General features: G+C 42.3%; 1 protein-coding gene across 12 annotated transcripts in view; it reads left to right on the top strand.

Moving 5' to 3' along the window:
• Positions 1-14458, top strand: part of FAM13A (family with sequence similarity 13 member A) — a 133432-nt gene that overhangs the window by 85941 nt on the left and 33033 nt on the right. For 10 of the 12 annotated variants that reach the window (XM_054823561.1, XM_054823562.1, XM_054823560.1 and 7 more), the window contains 3 exons: positions 6629-6673; positions 8298-8477; positions 11357-11543. In XM_054823561.1, the coding sequence (XP_054679536.1) occupies positions 6629-6673; positions 8298-8477; positions 11357-11543 (412 nt within the window). The remainder of the gene's footprint in view (positions 1-6628; positions 6674-8297; positions 8478-11356; positions 11544-14458) is intronic. The other 2 variants (XM_054823563.1, XM_054823564.1) reach the window with 2 other exon arrangements.

The following is a 14458-nucleotide window of genomic DNA, read 5'->3' as shown; positions in this document are numbered from 1 at the left end:
GATAATTGAAATAGATATATATAAAAACAAGCATGACATGTAAAATACAGGATGAAAAATAATAACATAGGTAATAAAGTCATACATCTCAAGACTAATAATGAAAATCCATGACATGAAAGGAGAATTCCTCACATTTGGAAATGCCAGGGAAGAATAGGACTTGGGCATACTTGTTCATGAAGGAATGGAAGAGAGGCATAGGATGAAAATACTTGAGTTGAAGTAATCACATGACAGTGTATATATAAAGTGAAGTATTTTCAGTATACTTAGAGGAAGTATGGATGCCCTTGTACAAAAGTCAGATGAGGCCTCGTACAGTTTCGGTGACTCACGTTCCAACGGCATTAGATTTGTGAAGATGGTTAAAGAAGTAGGCAGACCTTGTTGATGGAGAAAGATGGAGATGGAGGAAAGAGTGGGGAAGGCTTATTTACCATAAGAAATGAACCAGAGTACACATATTCCCTCTGGGTTTTAGACAGCAGGGAAGGATTGCTTATGTTAATTAACAATACTGATGCAAGAGAAAATGTGTACAAACAGGCTATGAATAAATTTGGGCAGAAAATTAGAAATTTTGTAACTGGAGCCCTCTTTTGTTGGGCATTGCAAGGATGAGGTGGGCTTGACCAGTTTGTGAGATCTGAGGTTTGTATCCGTTTACCTGCTGCTGACTAGGGTTATCCTCTCCCTTTCTGTACTCCTTGGTAAGACAATTTGTTGACGCAGCTGTGTTCAATACCAGGCAAGGAGATTTCTGCACTCTTAAGAGGAGAACCGTGCTGGGTGATTGATTGTTCCAGGGAGTCATGCCCAAAGGGCAATTATGTTCCAAAATCTTTTGTAACAAAACCTTGTGGTAAAGGGAGTAGAGATTGTTTTTAAAAAAAAATGTGTAGCACTGCTCCTTGTATAATTCTGTAAGACGACTGTGAATGCCAGCTGTACTGAGTAATCAGTACTGAGAAACAGTGTGTAGTTTCAGCTAATGAAGCAGCATCTGGCAATGGCAATTCCCTGCAAGCATACGTCTACTCCACGTGTGCAATGAGTTTTTAGAAGACAGGGAACCTACAGACGTGCTTCGTGCTGGCGTACATTAGTCATTAGTCATGTAGATGGTTTCAGAGGAGTGTCCTGATGAGTACATCCTGAGATAAACCAGAGTGATACTGCAGGGGAAAAAAGCAAAAGCTTTGCAGTGTGGAGCTGCCTTGTCAACATGCAGAGCGTTAAACTGAAATTGGGGTGAGAGCTGACATCACAAGCAATGCCAAAAATTGCATTAGATACCCATGAGTGCAGGGCAAGGCGTTGGACAGTTTCATCTGTTTCAGTAATTCTTTTCTCTTGGAGTACTAATTTCCTCTTGGCAGTATTCAGTACAGCTGACTGTTTCTCCTTTTAACAGTTGTTACTTGAGACAACTCTTTTTATATAATGCAAGTCAAGTATTCTTAGCCTGTAGTATGTTGGGTAAGATGTTTTCCTCTGTTCTCAGGTCAATTTTCTGAAGAAACTGAAAAATCTTGTTCTAGATTTCGTGGCTGCTCAGAGATTTGCTTGGCTGCCTTCCCACTGGACGCTTCCTCCTCAATGGGACGTGCCATAAGAGGTCCTAAGGCCCACAGGAGCGCTGTGCCCTTTTACAAATCATGACTACGTTGTGTGATGCACGTTAGTGTCCTACATCACATCAGCACTGGCAGAAAATAGACAGCAGGCTGCTGGATGCCCCTGCTTGCACTGTCCATCTACTGTGCAGGTGTGAGACCCCCAGAGGGGCATTTCCCCTCTCTGTAGAGGAACCTGCACAGACACAGCCATCTAAATTCTCCGAGTTAAATTGGGTGGCGTGTATGAATCCCCTTCAGGGTTGTCTCTGCTCCAAGCAGTAGGTGTCAGTGTGCACCCATCATAAAGGGTGATCCCAGCGCAAGTGAAAACCAGCAGGAATCCCGAAGAAAACAAGACAGTTGCTTTTAGTGGGGTTGGTTTTCTGCATAATAAGAAGGTAGTGTCAAATATAATGCACCACATTTAAAAGAAGGATAATTGAATCTGAGCTGGTGAAAGTGTGAAGGTGCCAAGAAAACATTGAAAGTGTGTACTCTGTCTGATGGGACATCCCAGTAACTAAGAGCACATCTCTTTATTTTTAAACTCATTATTTTCACGTTTTATATGCAGATACAATCCTTCTCTTCGGGGAATGTGCGCCAAATGAAGTGGTTGTCTTAAAATAGATCCCATGTGAGTCTGCAGTATTGCATGTCACAGTGTGCAACAGTTGTGGAGAGCGAACAGTGTTTAGACTATATAAATACCTATTGAAAAGGAATTTCCTGGGTCACAGATTGGAATAATATATTCGGGAATGCTTCAGAGATTCCCCATCTGAAATGTAGAGGATGTTTAAATGGCTTTGACTTTGCTGGAATGGCAAAATGGTAAAAAGTTTTTTGCATCTATTGAGGCTTTCTTACTGTTGTGTTTGGCTTTTAAAAAAAAATCAGGGGAAAAAAATAGCTTTACTTCCTGAATAAAGCAGATGGATTGTAAATAAATCTCAACAATGAGTGGCCTTAGTTCCAGGTTGCAAGTATAACTTGTGATTTCGGCCATTAAGTATAGTCAGGAATTAATTCATTGACTTCATAAATGAAAACCCAATCTGGGAAAATACTATGCCAGTAAGTCAGTTTGCTCTAGTTGATGTTTTTACTTTGCTCTTTTAATAACTGGATGCTAATACATTTTGTTCAATAGTGCCTTGAATGAAAAAAAACAGGTGAGAGGGTTGGATGTCCAAGTCAGTTATTTGCTTGCTGTCATAAGACACCCAGTACAGACCAAACAGGGTGCAGCTATTGCATGAGATAGTTCTCCCTCTGGTGCATATCTTTTAAGCCTACAGAGTTCTAGTTAGGGGGGCCAGGGGAGATTTAATGTGCTTAAAGCTGACAGAAAATACCACCCTGCCATACTTGAGGTTGAAACGGAGTGGGAGAAGAGGCCATGCAGTAAGAGTTTACCCTACGTGTGAAGCAAGACATTATCCAGAGCTGATGGGGCACCTTGGAAAGTCAGCAAAAGACTTTGGTAAACAAGTTAGACAACACTGGGAAGTGCTTGAGGTCAGACTTCCCAAAAGGAAAAGCATGAGGTTCATAAGAAGCCAGTTCAAAAGTTTAATACTGCTTAAAACAGCTGCGTGCCTTGATGCAGGTTTTGTGGCTGGCTCTCTGAAAGTAGAAGTCCCCGGCACTGGGAAACTCTTTTGCTGCTTCCTATCATCTCAGGAAAACCTTTAATTTCTATCAAAAGTTGCTATTTCTCAGCGTGCTCTGCAGTAGATGCATAATATAATAAATATAATTTAGCTGTGGAGATAATTGACCATACGTATCAGTGAAATGGAGCAGGCATGAGGAGAAAATAATTAACTGAAGCAGAGCATGAGTTCCCGTTGTCCAGATGATTTACTGAGCGAAGCAGCCCTTCCGAGGCAGCTGCCTGCACAGGCAGGCATGCCAAGAGGGCTTTTCTGGGCAGGGCTCGTCCCGCCTGCTCCGTGAAGCATAAATCCAACGGCAGAGCGACTTTTGCCACCCAAGAAGTTCGGAAAACCCCGCAGGATACACCCTGCCTGCCTGGTTGGTCTTCTGGGCTGTGAAATCCTTACAGGGCTGTGCCTTTCCCCGAGTTTGCTAACGCACTTGAGCACCTCCTGCTCTGTCCCTGGGCAGGCTTGAATCCTAAAGCCACTGGGTAGTTCTCTCCCCTCCACCGTTTGTTTTGGATGTGAGCTTCCTTGCTGTAAAAAAGGCTGGTGCAGAGTAAATCAAGCAATTTAGCAATGCATTTAAATTAAGCTTCAAAATGAAATAGCAAGGAAAGCTACCAGCTGTGGAATTAGAAGGAATTTGCGGTATCTAGAGAAACCTCTTGATTTTAAAATCTCTGTCTTATTGAGAGGGAGCTAATAAAAGAGCATTAAAATATCACAGGGCTAAGAATGAAGTTATATTCAGTATACAAAGAAGCAGAATTTAGGAGGGAATTATAATAAAATCAGAATGTCAGAGCTTCATTTTGTAGTCATCCACTCAGCTGGCGTGTAGCTGTATACATATTTCCCTGTTGTTTGTTGGTAGTTTGAAAATCACCATATTACTGGCTCTCCGACAGAATCTATGTTGTCTGAGTAGGGCTTTTGTAGATACCACAGAGTAATTCTTAGGCAGATAGGCGCCATCATGAATTAGCAAGGTTAATGGACTTAAAACTGAATTGGTGTTAGTAAAGCACGCAGTTAACTGAGAATTAGACGCAACAGAATATATGGGGACATTATGAAAAATTTTGGCATTTTACTTAGATATTTTTGCAGCTTTATCTTTTGTTTCTGCTTTTTGTGTAAAGAAGCTGGTGTGTTTTCAGTAGTGATGGGAGTGGTTTGCAGATAGCGACTGTCGGCCTTGAACACTGCAGACAGAGTTAACAGCATGAAGTTTTACTCACGTGCAGTATCTAGCCTTTCATTAAGTCAATGTGAAACAGGAGTTTGCATTTTTGCACAGTATTAATCCTGTTGGCAATAGGTGGAAGAGCTGTTTCCTGAGATTTTGTGTCTTGTCTGATGGGTAGATGTACCTACATCCTAGGGATGTTTTAAAGAAACTAGAATCCAAACAATCCTGTCTTCCCCTCCGCTACCACTTTCCTGACATGAAAACAGAGGAGAAAGGTGTGATGCAAAAGACACCCCCGCTCAGTATGGATTGCATGTAAATATTATAGAAAGTTGATACAATATTAACTTACTCCCACACACGTAGGAGCAGTAGCCAGCGCATGAATTGTATCTTAAAATGTGGTTTAGCCTACCGCACTAGCATCTTACTTGCTAATCCATCTCCCATGGGAGGCCAGGTCTTAAAAAATAGTTTTGGGCTGGGAAGAGGCCAAATAGTTTATGAAAGTGAACAGGAAAGCAAGTAGGGTGCTTGAAATACGCTCTTCAAGTTGTAAAGCCATGCAGTAGTTAATAGTCAAGATGTTACGTGTGGGAAGAGAGGGATCTTGCAAAATTTTTTTCCTACATGCAGATTGCATGTCCATAATAATAATTACAGTAATACTTGTTTGTCTTCTGCTCACAAAATCATCTGAATGGCACAGCTGCTCAGGTGCTGTGCAGGTAATGGGGGATATACTGGCAAATCCGTGACTGCTTTCATGCTGTGCCACTGCTCCAGGGACCTGTGCCCGGACCAGAGATGAGCACCGAAGCCGGGACTGGAGGGAACGCGTGTGTAGTTAGGGCGCACCGCTTTACCCGCACCAAGGTGAACACACTGGCTCAGCTGAAGGAAGCTGAAGTGTATTGCGAGTCTGATTTGCAGCTGGGTGTTTGTGGTAGTTGTACTTGACTACCGGAGTTAGGCTGTTTTGTAGTGGCCCCTCGTTTACCCTTCTCGTCCTCTGTCGCCTGCCTTCTGCCAGAAGTGATGCTCAGAGTGGTTATCATCGGTGAGTGCTGCAGCTTCTCAGCTAGCACTGGAGCTGTACACTGAAATGCAAAATATTCGAGGGAAGCGGAGAGGAAACCTTTGGTTAGTTAAGGGAAGTCAGCTGTTGATGGTTGTTTTACATTGAAACAGTTTGGGAGAAACTGGTAAAGACTGAAAGCAAAGAGTGGCTGTTTTGGCAGGAAGCCCATCTCGCATCCAGCCTGCCATGTACCCTGGCCACACAGCGCCATTTTATTGGGATGTATCAGCCAGTCGTACAGCTAATTCCTCTGCTGATACAGGGATAAATCAGAAAGAGACCCTTAGGCGGGTAACGTATTTGCCTTAATGAAGATCACAGGAGGGATGAATAGGCAAAAAGTCTCACCTTATCTGCAGAGCCAAGTCAGCGTGGGGGAAGAGGGAGCAGGATGGGACTCGGCTTGGCAGCAGGAGGAAAGCAGTGACAGCTGTGTGAGGTGGCACGTCAGCTTGTTCAGAAGGGCTTTAAACAGCAAGCAATGACACCTACAGTCACGTCAGCTCTTCCTGAGCCTGAAAACAGACTGAGGGAAAAGGGAAAGAAGAGAGCATACATTTTATTTTTAAAAATGTGAAGCAAAGAACATGAATATCAGAGAGCGGCAGGAGGAGAACTGTGCAAAGCCTGTATTTTGCCTTTGTCCTCCGTTAATATTTAGATATTCTTAAATATTAAGTCCCCTTTCACAGTGAATATGTTTTCAAGTTGGCCTTAAAAGGCAAGGACTTTTGTCATGAGGCTAAAACAACCTGCAGTGGCAGAAAGCTCAGAAGAAAGCAAGAAAATCTGCAACATGCTGAAGTTGAAATACTTTCCATTAGACCTTAGCCTACTGCAAGGGAATGACAGGGAAATTGATTCTTGAGGATATTGGCATTGTCAAAATGCGCCACGTCACCGTGGGAATGAAAATTCCTTAAGGGGAAAACTTGTGGTGTGCACATGCAATTGTTGTTGAGACAGCTCAGACCTTTAAATCTTAGTGCTGTTCTTTAACAGGGGGTTTTAAGGCCTTATTGTGATAATTACGTCTAACTTTCTCCTCTTTTTTTCTTTTACACAGTGCCCACGTATCACAAGTCAGTAGTAACATTCCTGCTACAGGAGAGTAAGTGTCTTTTTTACAACTTTGTAGCTACCTTTTTTTGTGTATTGGAGCTTTTTAAAGTATTGCTGGTTATTTGATTTCTTTTTAAGGGTTGTTCTTACACAAACAAAAATAGACTGTGTCTCCCAAACTAAAGCATCTGCAATGGTAATAAATCACTTCCTTCTGAAAATTTCTCAGGCCCTTGGTTCTTTCCCTGCACTGTGCCTGTGATGTTTTGATTAGGCAGAACTTGCATATTTAGGAAAGCCATCCACACTGTGTCATCCTCTTGCTCTTGTTTGTGCCCTGTTGCATCCCAGCAGAGGATGGGGCTTGACCCCACTGCCATAACTGGGAGCAGCAGAGCTAGCAAGTCGGCTCCTGTACTGGAGTTGGAAATTCCCAATGGCTGATGATGGGTTTGCAGAACTGATTTTTGTCAATACATGAAACACAGACATACTTGCCAAGTTAAACCATGTGTTTTTTTGCAGTTGCTAAGATCTTTTGACTTTTTCGGGAACTGCAGTCTCAGCAGACTTACAACTATAGCAGCTTAGCAACAACTTTTGTAAATTCTCTGGAGAAGTCAGCCCAGATATAGGTTCCCGTACTCATAGCTTGAGTTGAAAATTAACCAGCAAATCCTGTAAATAACTTTTTTTTAGTTATGGAAAAACCACTAGAAGCTGTATATGGACTTTGGACAGGCGTGTTTGAAAAACTCATTCTTCAGCAGACTACTTAAAGCATTGCAAGAAACAGGGATGGGGCAGGGATGTACAAAAATGTGTTTCCAAATGATCTTTTCACAAAAAAAAAAAAAGAGGTTGATTTTGCCCATAGAAACTTCCTCTGATTAAGGAAAGAAGGAAAGTAATATTACAAGAAAATGACAGTACCAAAATGAAGGAGATTTGGTTGTGTTGAAAGTTCAAGTAGTCTCACATCACATCTTTAACTGATGCAACTGCAGAGGGTCCCTTGCTGTGGCTTGTGTGGAAGCCCTCTTACTGCCAGTGGGCGTGATGGTGATCTCACACCAGAGTAAGTCAAGGGTGGCTGTGGGTGCATTGATAGCACAAGAACACTGTGAAAACAGCACGAACTCGGAACCAAACCCATGCTTGGTCACCGAGTGGAGTGTATGAGGAGTTTGTAGCGAGGTACTGCGTACGTGTTCTCATCCCTCTGTGAGACAGCAGTGAATCACCTTCTTGCAGATGATCCGTTGCCTTGCTGCACTCAGATTGCACAAGACACTTGACCGGTGTCAGCGTGGCTGGGTATCAAATACAATTTTGTCAGGGCAAGGACTGTGAAGGTTGAGGGTGAAAGTTGGGCACCAATGTCTGTAGTCACAGTAAGTAAAATTTGCTGTTTTACTGAAGGTTCAAACATCCCTAGAAATAAAAAAGCAAGGTGAATTGGGGAGGCCCAGCTCTTCTGAGGGACCTGAACATCAGAGTATCTGAAGATTTTGGCTTAGCTCTTTGCAGATGTCACAGCCCTAGGACATTTTATACTGCCTTGCCATCATCATAACACATAACCATCAGATACCCTTGCTTTATTTATTGTTGCAGAGAGGGAGCTCCACAAAGTCTTTGAGCTCAATTGACCTTATTTTTCGGCTTGACAGGTATTTAGAGAAGACAATCCGCTCAGCCGTGGAGCAGCATCTCTTTGATGTTCATGGCTCAGGCGGCCAGAGTTCAGAGGACTCTGAATCGGGAACATCTTCAGCCTCTTCTAATGTGTCTGCCAGGCAGAGGAGGCGACACCACAAAGAGCAGGAGGAAGCCCGGAGAAACAGAGACATGTACGAGCCTGATTTCTTTGTTTTGGAAAGTATATTTGATTAAGTGTACCCTAGTCATGTCCTCTTATCGAGGCAATGCTTAGTTCTGTTACGAAATGCACTGGCCCTTGCCCTGAGTTGAAAGTGCAGAGCAGACTGCAGTGCCTGTGCAGAGCTCCGTTGCGTCAGTTAGAGATGGGAAATGTAGAGTTTATTAGAGGTCACAGTGTGGGGCAAAGCATGATAAGAATCTGGGGTTTTTTACGCAGTAGAGTTTTTAATTACACTATTTGAAATTGTTTAATTACCGTACTTGTTGCTTTAGTGGAAATTCCCAGGCAGTTGGCCCTATTGCCTGTAACTTTCTTTAGATAAAAACATGGGATTTAGATGCTTTTCTGAATGCAGAATGTCTTCAAAAATGAGATCAAGCTGCCCTTTTGTATGTGGAGGCACAGCTTATTATTGGCTTTACTGAGGAGACTTGGGAGTTTGAAAGGAGAAAAATCTTCCTTCTGATTCATCAGAATCTAAGAATTTTTATCCACCCTGTTACATAAAGTTTAAACATGATTTAGTGGTGAATTTCATTAAATGTCTGTCAAATAATACCTATTTTTCCTCTCATATTCCTCTACTTGTGGTATATATTGTGTGGTACAAATGTATTACCACCACAACCTTAACAAACACTCGCCCAAGGCACAGCTCTCTTTGAGGAACTGCAACTACAGACTTTGCAAGGCCATGATCTAATCAGTGCTTACACATATGTCTAGTTTTAACACAGCACTAGTATTTTTGTAAAGAATGTGTATACTTGACTATAGTACTGGAGTGCTAGGATTTCAAGTTAGATTCCGAAATAAACACCTTAGTCTCATGTGTTTTTTCGGGGTGCTGAATTCCCCAAATCCTGTTGGATCTGCACCTTCCTATACGAAGCCACTTTTAGACAGGTGGATAACCATCAGTACCTTGTGTTAATATTGCAGCCGTGCTATTTCCCAAAATGTGTCAATACTACTGTTGTAAAAAAAATTCATAGTTACAAAATAAAAAGCCATTTCCATAGTGAATGAAAATATGCTGTGAAGATGGACTGGGAAATTTAGCACTTGCAAGTCACCAAAGTATCTGGGGGCAGCTCTGAAGTAGTTTTTCTTGTTTAGTAGCCCTGCTGACAGGCTTCTCAGGTAAGTAGGTCAGAGACTGGCTAGTGTACGTGTTTGGAAGCATATAGTACTGCAGGGCTTTTTTTCAATGTTGTGTTACAGAGCTGCCTTCAGACGTGGTTGACAAAGTTGTTCAGGTTCAGTTTGTAAAGCCGGAGCCAAGGATTTAAAGCACATCGGAAGTTTTGAATGCTGGCTAGGGTTCAAATTGGTTTCCCTGGTTCCCTTAGGTCAGATTACTGGAACTCCTTTCAGTGAATTATCAAAATCGGGAATTCTTTTCAAAACTTCTGTTGTTGTTGTTTTGATTGTCAGTGACTTCATCTCCTTGCCTTGTGATGGATCACAAGAGGATTTGTAATGTCACAAGATGGGATTTCAGATAGGAAGAGTGCCTATCGCAAAAACTCATATGTGAACTCCCAGGCTTTGCAGACTACATCATCTACAGACTATGTATATGTAATTGGTCTGCTTAAGGGTTTGTAAAAACTTCCACAAAGGCAAATGTGTTATCTTAGAAGTTTAATCACAGATTCATAATATCTCTTTGTATCTTTCTTCCACCAACAAAACCTAGAGATTGGTGATCTAGAAAATCACTGAAACTTTCCGGTTTTGTTTTTGATCTGAATAATTTGCCATGCTGGCACTGTCCAGATACTACAGAGTAGCTGGTTTCTTGTCACACCAGCACAAGTCTAGATAAATTCACCTGCTGTTGGTGAAAGCAGGCTTTGGAGATGCACAGCACTGTAGAAGGCAGCTGCGCATACAACAGTTAGCAAATGTTCCAGTTTCAATTTTAAGTGTAAGCAGCCTGCCTTTAGCCTCCGGCAGGGTAGGATGGTGAAGAGTGAAATGCATTGTGTTTCTCCTGTTCTCATAATGTAGTGAAGTGTTATGTATGTGCATCTCATTATTGCACAAAGTAAAGGGAAGACTACTGAACAGGTTGTGAAGGGAAAAAACTGCACGCTGAAGGACCCAGCAGGCTAATTGTGCAGGGTGAGATAAGCCATACGCCAGGCTTCTGGAAAACATGCACAAACCCTGCTAGCCGAGCGTGTCCCAGCTAGTGTATCACGTCATGACTTCAAGCTAGCTGTCCCACTCCCCAACATAGCAGAACAGTCCTCTGTCCTAGCAGATGTGTTGCCGTTGCAGAGATGTATTCCTTTTTCTGTTTTGTGTAATTCCCAAATAGGAATCAAGCATTTGGCTAGAGAACCACAGTCCTGCTCTTGCATTTGAGAATATGAGTAAGAGGGCTGATTATGCGGTGTCATGCACCAAAGGAGATCCTTGGACCGCAGCTGTGAATCACTTTTCTAAATTAAAAGCACGTGTCCCAAAGGAAAATATGCTGCATGTTCTCTGTAAAAATACCACAGACAGACAGGAGCTAGTCCAGCTTCCATGTGAAGTCAGTGGGATTCTCTGTGTTGGCTTTAGTGGGAAGTGAATCAAGTCCCTAACGTTGATCCTCGCAGCTTTCTCACTTGAGGTGTATACTCCTGGCTTTCACTCCTCAATGGGATTTAGCATTGCACAGTGTGTGTTGCTTGCTGCAGTAGGAAGAACCAGAGATACTGGTTTCGTAGGGTGTAGAAGATGTTGCCGGAACTGCACCAGTCGGCACAATGCATTTCTCTATTGCTACCATAAATGTAGCGGGAGCGTGTTTTAAACAACCTCTTGTTATAATGTCCCTTTTCTCTTTAGGGAAGTCGTCAACAAAGAAAACATTCCCTCTGGATTCAGCAATCTTGAAGACTGTATTCTAGCTGCTCAAGAAGTAGAAAAATTACAAGACAACAGCTCCGGATATCTTAGTGAAAGGAATAAACCAAAACGGCAGAAATCCAGCACTAAGCTTTCAGAGCTTAATGACAACCAGGACAGTCCTGTGGTAAGCCAGCATGCTGTACTATTTGACGCCTAGTACTATGGTGGGAAAAAGTCTTTTTTATTTCAGCACACATCTGTTTCCCTCGGGTAGCCATTTTTGCCTACAGTGCAAGCATAAGTGGCTATTTTGGACTATGGGGAACACTGGATCCTGCACTGGTAACCTTTGTGATGAGGCAACTGAGAAGCTTTATTTCTGCTATGATCCTCTTACTCCATCTACAGTCACTTTCTCTTTCCCTAACTTTTTGCTTTTTTTTTCTTCTGAATTCAGCAGAGCATTTTGGAAAGAGAAAAAAGGAAGTAAGTCTTTTTCCCAGTCTTTCAAAAGTCTTGCAAGGAGTTTGGAACCTCAGATCTAGGTTCACATGTTTAGGTCAAGTTTATTTTTATGTTCCTGCTAATTTCTGAAACTGTAGATTGGAAGTGACTCCTTGATAATGAGATGACAAAGGTGTTTTATGCCTTTTGGCTAAAGTCTGTGTGTTACTGTGGTGTTTGCAGTTTGCAAAACACTTTGGAGCGTGTTGGTCCAAAAGATGATTTCTCTAGCTACCTTTTACAGTGGAGGTAAATGACACCAATATAACATCCTAAAAATCTGGAATACTGTAGAATTTGCCCAGCATATTTTTGTGTGAGCTTCACAGTAGAAGACAGTTTGCAACTTTTACAAGCTGCAGAATAAAACTGATGCACCCTCCTTCCCTCTCAACCAAACCAGATGCAGATGATAGTGTCAGCAGTTGAGAAACTGTACTGTGCTTCAACACAGGGTCTGCTTACAGTGGCAGAAGTGCTATGCATCCCGGTGCCTCGCACCAGGCATGGATTACACAGTTACTAGTAACAGTGAAAGCTGTGTGAAAAGACTGTCCTTCCGAGCTAAAGGGCATTTCTTTCAGTTGTACTTGGTTAAGTTTTAGAGCCTGCTGTGAGTGAGTTCCTTCTTAATGTGACGCTGTGTTGGGACTCATTTTGTTTAGGTCACAAAATTGCAGTGGTCTGATGCTCTTACTCAGTGCAGAGATTCTAAAGAGAGGCAGATTTGGCTTTTCTTTGTGACAAAAAGAAGGTAAGATGCTGAAAATTGTAGGCTGTACGTAGATTTAGTGCTCAGTATCAGCAACCTGCTCATGTGATACTTCATGAAAGAGCACAGTGAGATAGGCACACTCTCACTTTGCGTCTTTGCTTGTAGCAATGGACTTTAAGATAGGCAAAGTTCAAGTGCTTACACCATTTTCTGCACCTCTTCTCTGTACCTGTGGAGTGTAAAGCAGTTTAAATGTGAATGAGAATTTGACTTAGGATTTCGGAAAGACTGACAGAAGCTTCCACTTTTGCTGTGGACCTGAAAAACATTCATGAAGTCTTAAAACGTGTCCAGAAGAAATGTCCTCAAACTTACCTGTGTCCATTGGACTTTGTCCTGCCCCTCATTTTTTGGATCTCTTGGGGGGAAAAGGCTGAAAGGACCATAAAATGGACTAAAACCTATGATATAATCTTGCAGAAAAAGCACTGTAACCAGGATGACCATCAGTGTGGTTCTTGCCTGCTTTGCTAGAAGAAGTGTCGCAGTGGGATTGTCAACTGGGACTATCGTTATGAAACAGCTTGCAGAGAGCACAGTGCTCCTCTTTTTGAAGAGCAAAGGCTGCTTTTTAAGTTTTCATGAGTGCACTTATTTCATATTTGCATTTCAGAAACTGCCAGCAGGGTGTGTGATGGTTTAGCTTTCTTTTGGCTACATCTTTACATTTCAAATAATAACCCAAATTAGACTACCAACTTGGAGTACCAAGGACATATCCTGCACCTTAGCATTTACTAATAGGCTTTCGTCATGTAAACAAGTTTGTGATGTTGTCTTAGCCACCATTTTCTGAGCCTTCCTGCCTGAAAGAGTATGTAGGACAGTGTGTGGAAGCTTTCCTCTTAGCTGTCTAATTGCATCTGACTCAAAAGCGTAAGTCAGCGGTGGAAAAACTATCAGTTCCACTTACTCTCCCAAGCAAACCAACCACAAAGCATTAAAAGCTTGTAACTGCATTTCAGAGACATGGTAGCCACGTACCAGTAGGGCTTACAGAATGACATTAAGCAAGGCTGGAATGACTGAGCTGTGTCACCTTATGGGGCTGGAGTTGTAGCAGGTGAGAGAGGGCTGTGACTGCCCCAAGAAGTCTGTGCACACAGTTCCCAGGGCCAGGGCAGGAACCACACTCCATTCTACTGACTGACTTCCCCCTATTTAAGAGGGCCTTGCCCAAAAAACAGGGTAGAAAACCTCCTGAACATGTGCCCAAAATGACAATGTGGCTTCACAGTACTTTCTCGAGCTCTTAGGGGACAACGGCGTTAATGTTCCTAATAGTAGCCAAGACAAATGTCACAACAAATTGTCGTAACCAGTTTAATTTCTTGCCCTGCGCTCACATTAGCACAACTTAACATTACCTCTGTGCATGTGGCAGTCTCTTTTCATTCTTCTGTCTAAGAAGAAACTAAGGAAGGGTTTGGCTGAGGAATGTTTTCGAAGATGAGCATAAGGAGTCTTGCTGGGAAGATGCTGTGGATTTTGGTACCTGCTTTTACTGGACTTGTACGCACCACAAAATTGCTCTCAAGCTCAGTCTGTCAGTCTGTAAAATGGGAACTGGCAGGATACCATGCAGCATTATTCTGTTAGACGTTTTGAGGTCATCTGATGAAAGAGATGAAGCAGTGAGTTTTTGTAGATTATGGGCAATACAGTGTGGGTTTGGTTTTGTTATAAATGTGCAGTAGGCAGTAGTCTGTTGTCTTGTTTCTAGAAGTCCCGTTGGGTATTTCTATATTTGATCTGTTTAATGGCCTGACTGAATCTATTTCTCTTATGTATCTTACTGGTTTAACATTTACTGTATTACA

Source organism: Grus americana, chromosome 4, assembly GCF_028858705.1.
Source record: "Grus americana isolate bGruAme1 chromosome 4, bGruAme1.mat, whole genome shotgun sequence".
Classification (NCBI taxonomy): Eukaryota; Metazoa; Chordata; class Aves; order Gruiformes; family Gruidae; genus Grus; species Grus americana.
The sequence above is the reverse complement of the archived record's forward strand: the minus strand, read 5'-3'. Positions and strand labels throughout refer to the sequence as shown.